Here is a 10,769-nt window from a genome sequence, read left to right on the forward strand (position 1 = left end):
ACACAATTAAAAACATTTTATTTAGGCCATAGATAAGCCTAAATAAAATGTTTTTAATTGTGTACCAGTTTAACGTTGAATATTATTTGTGATTTTAACTTTATACACAAGTGCCAAAATACTATAATTATCATCTAATTAAGCTTTTAAAAACCTAGAAATCTTGTTTATTCTTCCTGTAAGTAAAACTCAGTCTAGGTGAGATTGCTAAAATATTCATTATGCAAAACACTTGGCATGAACTAAAATCTTCCTTTATTAAGAAATAATCCTATCTTTTCATCTTAAACATAAATAATGCTGTTAGGTTTTCAGCATTTCTAAAATTTAGGTAAAAAGTATTGAAAAGCATTACTAAATGCCTAAGACTTCTCTATATTGACATAAAACTTAAATACTGGAGGTCCAAATGGCTAAGACACTTTTTGAGATGTTAAATAAATTTCAAATCAAGGTTGGAGAGTGATGAGGTGCAAGGTTTAGGTATGAGATGTGACATCAGATAAATGTGTATATGTATTAGGGACTAACAATGGCATAATTTTGATTGAAGTACTACGATATATTGTTGGATGTTCTAGAAAAAGGAAATTGGGAATTTCAAATGTCTGCTTATATGTATTATTCAGTACACAAATTCCTTCACATTACTTGGGTTGAACTCAAAATAACAAGTTACAAGCAAAACAAGATTTTGCATGTAGAGAAAATTCAGAAAGACAGAAAAAAGTGAATTGTTCCAAGAACAAATTGAATGAATCCACTATGAAAAACAATTAAAATTGTATTGACTGTTCAGCTATTAACTTAGCCACATTCAGTTACGAAAAACAACCATTTTAATAAAGGAGAAATAAAATTTCTTAATACAAAGCTAACAGTAAGTAAAAACGACAGCTTCTGTAAGAGAAGTGTGTACTGGAAAATATTAAACACCCTGAACTTGATATTTTTCATGGCAATTATAGGATACTGGAAAGAGAAAAAGCCCGATTTCCAGTAGTATAGTGCCTAACACTGGCATATACAACTGTTAATGCACCAAATAATGTGGTTCATCCACTACAGTACCTAATGCCTCAGAGTCAGTTGGGTTTTGGTAAGAATATACTTCATTTCTCCATTTTCAAAAATTGGTATTTTGCATCACAGAAATAATTATCTCTAAAAATATTTGACTTTCTAAAACTTTCTAAAAACAAAAGCAGGATAAGTAGTAAATGATGATGAAAAATGTTATAAATGCATTAACAGATAGTCTTTTTAAAGATATGATGATAATCTAAGACCATGGTTCTTCCAGGGGTATAACAAACTTCCAATGTATCTCCAGCTGGATGTTTCTACTAAAGTCCATATCAAGTAGTTTCTTTGTACTTGCAAATCTTACCTCCTCCTCTCACAAAATGCTTTCCTGACTTATACTGCCCTCTATCAGTGAAAATTTTTGCTCACCACTAGTCTTGATACTCCCACTTATTTCTGCATTCTAACATGCAAATGATTATTCAGCAACTCTCCACCAATAGCAGTGTGACACTACCCATATTGTAACTAGCACCCTCTCTAATCTTGCAGCTGTTAGCCACTTTGAGATTGGTCAGATCACACCAAGCCACACTGAAAGTGGGGAGGACAGGTGGGAAATGTGAGCGGAGATAAGTATCTATTGGTAATACATTTTCAGTTTAAGAAAATGATACAATACCTTACTTCCACTCACAAAAAGCTAGAATCCCATTCTGAACTGGTGGAGGGCCAGTGAGAAGATGTTCCCCTTTTAACAGCTGCAAGATTAGAGAGGGTGTTAGTTATGATAGGGGTAGTGTCGCACTGCTATTGGTGGAAGGTTCCTGAATAATAATTTGCATTTGTTAGTATGCAGAAATAAGTGTGAGTATCAAAGCTAGTGGCGAGTGAAAATTTGCACTGATAGAGGGCAGTATAAGTTGGTAAATATCTATGGGAAACAAGTTTTGTACTACACTCTGAATATATTATTAATTTTCAGTTTTCAACTAAATAATTAATCTGTTGAAAAAACTGGTAAATATGTAAAGTAGAGTTTCTCATAGAGTAGTTTCTGTAGTTTTTTATTCTAAGTATTTGTATTTAAATAGTTTTTCTTACATGTATGATGACTTTAATTAAACTGTACTATGTTTCAAGACACTAACTCCTTTGAGAAGCATTTTTCATTGTATGTGTCAAGATATTCTTCTGAAATGGTGTGATATACAATGATACTAAAAAAAAATCAATTTCAGAAAGACATATTGATCACATACTAAGTGCCATATCTGTTACCAAAATTTAATAACTGGGAGCAACATTTAAAATTTATAACAATGTTCCATAAGTTTAGTTTGTTATCAAGCACAAAGCTGCACAAGCAGTTATCTATACTGTGACTACCTCAATGATAAAATCTCGATTTTTACCGTTTTAAGCCCTCAACCTAGCTGGTGAGTCACCAAGGGCCTTTTCCATAAGTAACAAAGTTCTAAAATATTAAACTTTAGCCAGTACATCAACAATTTAATTACTTTAGTTCTTGTTTTGTAAGAAGATAAAATGTAAGGTGATTATTTAGTTGGAACCAACTTACTTGTATTTGCCCAAGTAGAAGTTCTAGGTTTGGTTTAACTGATTTCTCTGGTAGAGCTATTTTCACACCTATTTCCTCAATTGTATGACTTTGAAATTCTAAATAACTTAGCACAGAGAATCTAAAATGAATGAAAAATAAATAATTTTAAATTAACTGGATCTAAGCACAAGTAAAAAGCAAATATATTTACAGTATACCATATCATTCCCATTGTTCAAGTAAAGCTGGATTTCTATAGACTAAAAGTAAACAATTGCATTACCTATCTGTTAAGTACAAAAATAATTTCTATAAATTTATAAGATTTTTATGTATATAAAATAGACACAATATATATTCACTGCTGTTATGCATTTTATCTATCTGAGTTTGATTACAGAAATAAGCATAAGCCAACTGAAGTGAGTGAACAATGAAAGAGTTTTTTTAAACACCCCCACTCTCCAGCAACTATGTAATAGTGAATAAACCTAAAAGATGTATGAAACTGAAAGGAACCATCTCAAGATGTTTCTAATAAATACCAAATTTTATTCCACTAAATATTTTTTTTTCATAACTTTTACAAAACTGTTGCCATGATAATGAGTTTGTAATTAATACTTTAATTGGGCATCTGTGTTTGTGAAATAACTTTTCCCTATAATAAATAATAAAACACTTACTGAAGAGCTAAAACATTGGATATTTATTAATTCCCTTAAATCAAACAAATATTCATTCCCAAATTTAATTTCCATAGGAGATATAGAACATTCAAGTAGAGGTAACATTGTGATTTCTAGTCACTGCCTTAAAAAACATTTAGTACACCATTCAACTTTATTGTACATTACAGTATGGCTCTAGTAAAAAAATGAGCATAAAATAAGAGAACTGCAATGAATCCAGTTGATTAAGTATAATGTATGTTGATGTATATTGTATGAAGTATTGTCTTTACATTTAGGCATTTTTAAAATATTTAATAAATTAGTCATTTTCTATTTTAATTGCTTCATTTTACATTAAGCAGTTTTACTTCACCTTTATCCTGTTTGATCAATTCAAATTTCAATAGCATAATCTGTTGTAAAAGTGTTGAAGATCTTTGTGACATATAAACACAATTTACAATACTTATTTTTCTTTAGAACAATAACGTTATCATAATCTGGTCACTTCCTAATATTGCTAAAAAGTACAGCTTTAATTGTTCTCATTTTGATCTTCTGCAACTCCATTCCAAGGCTTACTCATTTCTCCCATACTGATGGTTGATTACGTAATTAAAAAAATAGAAATATATTGTTTTATATGCTTGTTAATTTTAAAAAAAGTTATAGAATAACCTGTGAAATGAGAATATCATGTTTAATATGTGTGTCATTGGGACTACAGAAGCAGTTTTAACTTCTGAATGATGTATATAACTAGCACATTAATGTAAAGATGTTGATAGAATGCTATTTTTCCATAGCCACCACATTCACCATGTTAGATAAAAAAAAAAGGTGCACCATATTAAGAACACTGTTACAAAGACTAAAAAATATTTAGCAAATTACAAACTTGGCAAGAATCAACATACGCCCTACCATAATGCCTCAAACAAATTATTATTTTTTCACTCTTTTGGCTGCCTCCTTGAAGAAAACAAAATTGTTGTGCTAACCAATTAGATACAAGAAAATAGTGTAGACTACAGAAATAAAACATGTGTGAGAGCTACAGAAGTGAGAACAGAGGGTGAACCCTGGACCTTCAACATCCTCTTTCAAACAACAGGTAGACTAACATTTCATCACTCAATCATACCTTGTGATTTAACCATTTCAGATTAAACAAAAGGTGATACTAAACAAATATAAAACTTCCACAACTTGGCTTCAAACATATACAATTAAAACATATATGTTGGTATCAGTGTTTGCCTATACCAATATCATAAATCAAACAGTTTTACACATTTCTACAATACATCTACATGCACTTGTTTGAAAATACTTTTAGATTATCTGTACGAAAGAGTCATAATATTACTGTTAAATTTACCTTCATGTTTCATTAAATCTACATAATGGTAAATTAGAACATATACTTGCATATTTTTGGGGGAATTAAATACTCAATTTAACTGAATTCTTTCTTTTAACAGAAGGACTAAAAGCTAATAAACCATCATCTAGGCCTACACTGCATTAAGGAGTGTGAAGTAGATTTTATTTTAGACCTAATTTACACTTAATAATATAATACACCCTTTTTCTTCTGTCTAGTTGTTACTATTTTAAACTATTACACCAATACGCCTGTAATAACTGAATTAAAACTTACAAAAGAATACTGACACTTTCAATAAGTCAATGATAATAAATTAATTTAATCATGTTGCAGCATACAATGACAATGCAATTTTATACCAAACCTGGTTTTCTGAATGTCAAACAGAAAAATGAGTTTCAAGTGATTTTAAAAATGATGATTTCTTTGCTACCTAAACTTAAGATAGGTTAAAGAACATCTGGTATGACCATATGATTATCTAAGCATATATTTTGAAGAAATTCATAAGTCTCTTTTACATGAATATTTTCCTAACAGATCTGTGTCCTAAGAAGTGTAAATTATATGTAAGAGTTGAGCAAAATCATCAGATAAAGTCAACTTTGATGGATTTTTTTTTTTACTCCAATATCAAGTTTTAACAATTCCCAAACTGTGAAGCCAAGAAATTTCCAATTCCTCATATATATATATATAACTAGGTCACATTTAAGTTGAAATAAAAATAATACTAACATAGTCGTCCAACCTTCCTCTGTTTCATCAGGAAGGTCAGAAAACTTCGTACAGTTTTTCAGCTCTTCCCGACTTAATCTCTGAATAATGTTTTCAGTTTTCTTTTTCTTTGCTTCATGTATGTCACTTTTATTCTCTGCCCCAATAGTAACAGTACAACGTTCTCCTGCAGAAGACATTAAGGTCAGCTGAAGATAAAGTGAGATAGTACTGGGAACTAATGACTTATAAGTATATGTAATAAGAACATCTTCACTGACTGGAAACTTACAGACGAAAATTCTATAAAAAGAAAAAACACAAACAGTTTTAATCACTATAAAGATTAAAATTTATGTGATGTGAAATATAACAAATTCAAAAACAGTAAATAAATTAATGTAAACTGTTAGGTTATTTCTAATTTTATTTAAAAAATATCCATCTCAAAACTAATATAATACTGTCCATTTATTGATTTATACTTGTTACCATTCTTCTATCTTTCTTACTTAAAAGATAAGCAAACCATACTCATTATTTCTGTTTAGTTAATAGTAATACAATGATATAAAATTATGTTTACATTAACTTATATAAACAAACTTTATCTAAGTTGTTGGTTAACAAAACATTAACCAAAACTCCAAACTGTCAACACTAAATTAACTGATTCATTAAATTGATCTAACTGATGGTGGCCTACAGGCTGCATCAAGCCCCACAACTGAGTGTAATTGGCTTGCACTCTCATTAGGAAACACGTGTTTAAAAAATCTATGCATTTGAAAAATTTTGTTAAATAAATTTTAATAGAAAAATATAATTTCAATAAGTCATAAGTAACAAGTTATAGTCCTCCAAGTGATAAAAGGTTGGACCACCTTGATCTAAAAAATAAAATAATTTCTTAAGTGCATCTCAGCAGTGACTCTGAATTTTAACCTGTGATTCATAAAGAACTTCAATCTTGTTGAAGTAAAATATTAAACAATATTTAGCAACAATAAAGTGGAAGTAATGACAATGTCAAGTGGTTCTGGCAAAAACTATTTATTTCTAAGAATTCAGTACAATTTATGACTTATCATAAGTAATATCCTTAAAAATTTATAATTATATAATCTGCTTTGTAATGTATTAAATGTGTTTTTGTTATATATGTAAGGCAATACATGACATTCTAACAACATTAAATACTTTTGTACTTAAAAATCAAACAGATATAATTACCATATTTCTTTTGGTAGTTTAATCTTAAAAATTAAACTAAATATTTTCTACAACAAACAGCAGAATTCAGAAAGCATAATATCATACAGTGTAGTAAGAGACCATACTATGTGTTTTCTATACCTTTAGTCAATGTTTAAAATTTTACACATTAATAGTGAGAAACTCAAGTTAGTTACTTAAGTTTCCTTTTTCTTAGAAACATTCCAACATGTTCATAATAAGCTGCATTTTTACTTTCTTAAGTGAAAAATAACTCATTACATAGTTAGAGAAATCAAAGTTTCTGTCAGCAAATCATATAATAGCTAAGGGCAGCCACAGCCTTTACAAACACATGATTGCTCACATGCTGTGGGACGTGGTTCAGATTTGTAGCTTATTGTTATAATTAAAGCCATGAGAGTTAGATCTTTAACCATTTTGCAATTTGTAACTTTTCAGGAGAGCCTCAGTATAGGTCTGTGCTGATCTTCTCTGTTCTTTTTCAGTTTCTTTGTTTAAGACTATGAGAGCTTTAGAAGCTCTCACAGAGTTTAGTTTAGACATTACCTTTAAGCAAACATCATTTGAAATTCTTTTAGGCAGGATTAGAGTAAATTAATCTATATGACCTTTTTTTCCTTTTTATTAGCTATATTTTTGTGTGCCAGCAATACCAAGCATGGAGCGCTTGTATACTCGATTCAGATTTATTACTCATCAGGATCTCAACCAGCCTAGCCTCAAATTGAAATTCTTTTAGGCAGGACTAGAGTAAATTAATCTACAAGATCTTGGATGTGGTCAATTACATCAATTGAAAGGGTTTGACCTCCTGAATCCAAAACTGTTTTGGACCAGGGAGAGTCAGGTTCAGTGTTGACCTTTTCTTTCCTCTCAGGAATTGTACTTTGTTTGCACTGTTACTAAATCCCAGGTAATAACCTTTCTTACGTTGTTGCATTACCCACAGTATGTTAAATTTTGTCCATTGTCTGCAGTTTTTAATTAACATGCCCATTTCATGCAAAGTCCAATTCATGGGGTAATATTACCTCATATATTTTGACTAGCTTCACTTATGCATGATTGCAGTATTAGTCCGTGTTCACAATACAGTTCCACTTAGCAGTCATATAGATACACTCATATTCCCATTTTTACATATAAAACCATTCTAAAATAGAGCCACATTTGTGTCTAGGATTCAGTTAGCCTAGCACTGTTTGGCCTGCAAATTTCTTATTTATGGTGTTTAGTGGGGAGGGGTATTTAGGGCTTTGTTCATCACGTATTATGTAACTCTCTAGTTTGCTCTTCAGTTCATTTTTATTAATATTTTTCTTATAATATTGAAGCAATTCATCCAAAAGTCTGTCTGATAATCTTGGCATGTTTGAATAGTAGAAATACTGGGTTTGTTGATTGTGGGACTCTATATGCTTTTGTTAAAATATAGTTTTGTATTTGCTGTAGTTTGATGATTTGTGTTTTTGATACATTGATCCATGTTATACAGGCATATTCTATACCTGGTCTAATGTATGTTCAGTAAATTTTTAATATGTTTTCTGGTGAAGCTCCTTGGTTGGTGCCAGTTAGACTCTTAAGGTAATTCACTTTTTTCCCAAATTCTGGTTTTATGCTATTAATGTGTGGTATCCAATTTAATTTTGAGTCAAATGTAATCCCTAAGAATTTTGCTGATGTTGCTACCTGTAAGAGTCCCATCTAGATATAACTGTAAATAATATGACTTGTGTTTTGTGCACATTAATTTTAATTCTCCACTTATTGCAGTATAATTCTACTTCATTTCATAGTAGTTGTATATTGTATGTTGTTGGGTTTGAGGCACTCTTCCAGATTGCAACATCATCTGTGAACTGTGTGGTTTGCGTCTTTGAGAGGCACATTGCTGATATACATGATAAACTGGGTAGAGCTAAGTAATCCTCCTTGAGGAACACCTGCCTATGGAGTGCAGCACTTGAAGTAGGTGCCCTCAAAATTTACTCTAATGCTTCTATCTTCTAGGAAGTTAAAAACCCAGCACATAATTTCCATGGGGGGGTTCCAATATGGACAGTTTGTATCTGGGTCCATTGTGTCATACTTTATCTAATGCTTTTTTCAATATCTAGGAAGCATGCAACTTTGCATTGTTTTTTTATTAAAGCCATGCATTATTTTTTCCATTAATCTTATGAGATGATTTGTTGTTTCACTTGCTTTTCAGAACCTATTTTGTATTTCTGGGAGTATTCATTTAGATTCAAGGTAACTTATGAATTTATAATTTTTTCAAGTAGTTTTCCTAGATTGTTTGTTAGACTTATGGGTCTGTAGTTTTCTGGGTTATTCGCTGATTTTCCTTCCTTCTGGAACATAAGAACATCAGCCTATTTCCAAGAGGTTGGTATGTTTCCCGTTTTTACAGATAAGTTGTAAAAATGATGTGATGTGTTCTAATAATCTCAGAGAGCCTTTCTTGAGTAAAAAGTTTTGAATTTTGTCTTGTCCTGGTACTTTGTTTTTCAAAACTTTTATGTTTTCTTGTACTTCTGCTACTGTGATGGGTCTGATAAGTTGTTTTGTTGTGTAGTCATGTTCTGCTTCAGTTGTTGTGCTAATCCATTGAGTGTCCTTAGTGAAGTGTGGTGTATAAATATTATGATTGGTTGTGATATAATTATTTACTATGTTCATGAAGTGGTTGTTCATGTTTGAGTCATCTGATGTTTTGAATGATTTTTGGAGTTGTTCTTTAAAGGCGTGTGCTTTGTTTTTTTGTGTATGCTAGTTTATTATTATTTTTAAGTGTAAAGTAGGTGATGATAGTTGTTTTGTTTGGCTTTGTAGCTTTTTTATATGGGACCAGAAACTTTGGGATCTGTTTTTGAGTTTATTTGTGTACAGAAGGTGTACCATTTTTGTGATTTTTAGTAGTTTAATATTGTTTCTAAATTTGTTTCTGAGCATATTTATTTGTGTTTTTGTTTGTTAGTCACAGCTTGTCATATATTCTTTTCTTAATATTCTTCATTCCTTTATTTTGTTGATTATGTCAGTGTCTAAATACTGGTAAAACTTTTAAATTTAGCTGGTCTCGTTTTCAACACCTGTAAAACATTGAGACCAAAATGGTCCAAGACAGAGACCTTCCAAAGGGTTGTCTTGAGACCTATAATACTGATTGATAAAAACTGAAATAAGTTCAGAGGTTCAATTCAGCTAACTGACACATTTGAAAATAATGTATATAAGGTATCTAATTCAATGTGTGTGTTCTAAATTCTATTACAAATAACAATAAAACTGAAAACACTTTAATACCTGAACACTAGGTTATTCCAATTAGTTGGAGACCCACCAAACTGAAGACAACCACCACCATTAAATCCATCACATGTATAAATGCGTACACTACATCGTCCAGGTGATCCCAGACTTCCATGAAATGATGGCTGTGGTTGTTGAAGGCTGAGGTTAGTCCATGGTTGAGTTTTTATTACCTAGAGTGGAGGTTTATCATATTTATATAGAGAAATGTTACAAAACTATAATGTTAGGATAAAACTGGTATATAGTACACTTTCATGTATATTGCAATGTAGAGAATAATAGTACCTAACCAACAGTCAGTTTCAAGTATATCTGATTAAAACTTATAATGAGTATTAGGCACATTTCTATTAGTTTACAATGGCTGTAAAGTGTAGTTTAATCTAACCTACAATCAATGTCAGATACAATTACATCCAAATTTCAATAAGTAACAAATACATTTCCATCTAATCTACACTTGATGCCCCTGGAAAACGAGAAAAATAATTCTGTCTTTATTCATTCAGAATATGTATATGATTTTACACATTTTTTTATTCACTTCACAATTTCACACTACTTTGACCCCCCCCCCTGGAAAAATTTCTGTGGATGCCCATAAACTTAAATACTAAATATTGACAGCTAATTATGCTTCCTATGAATGATTCTCCAGTTTCTGTGCTACTAATGGAACTGTTTCCACCAAAATCAACTGTAGCCATGACTATGCATTACCCAATATAGAAACTATCCAATGCACATGAACATCAGATTCCAAGACCATGATTAATCAAATCAAAGGCACAAAAGAGACGAAGCAATGTTCACACGTTGGAAATTATGATCATCGGAG

At 30.9% G+C, this 10,769-nt stretch overlaps 1 protein-coding gene across 1 annotated transcript in view; it reads right to left on the reverse strand.

Moving 5' to 3' along the window:
* LOC106465970 (cytosolic endo-beta-N-acetylglucosaminidase-like) overlaps positions 1-10,769 on the reverse strand; it is an 86,944-nt gene that overhangs the window by 3,694 nt on the left and 72,481 nt on the right. The window contains exons 8-10 of the mRNA XM_013926217.2: positions 9,923-10,101; positions 5,393-5,674; positions 2,609-2,729 (exon numbers count right to left, since the gene is read on the reverse strand). Of these exons, the coding sequence (XP_013781671.2) occupies positions 2,609-2,729; positions 5,393-5,674; positions 9,923-10,101 (582 nt within the window). The remainder of the gene's footprint in view (positions 1-2,608; positions 2,730-5,392; positions 5,675-9,922; positions 10,102-10,769) is intronic.

The sequence above is a fragment of the Limulus polyphemus genome, unplaced genomic scaffold, assembly GCF_000517525.1.
Source record: "Limulus polyphemus unplaced genomic scaffold, Limulus_polyphemus-2.1.2 Scaffold2105, whole genome shotgun sequence".
Taxonomy (NCBI): domain Eukaryota; kingdom Metazoa; phylum Arthropoda; class Merostomata; order Xiphosura; family Limulidae; genus Limulus; species Limulus polyphemus.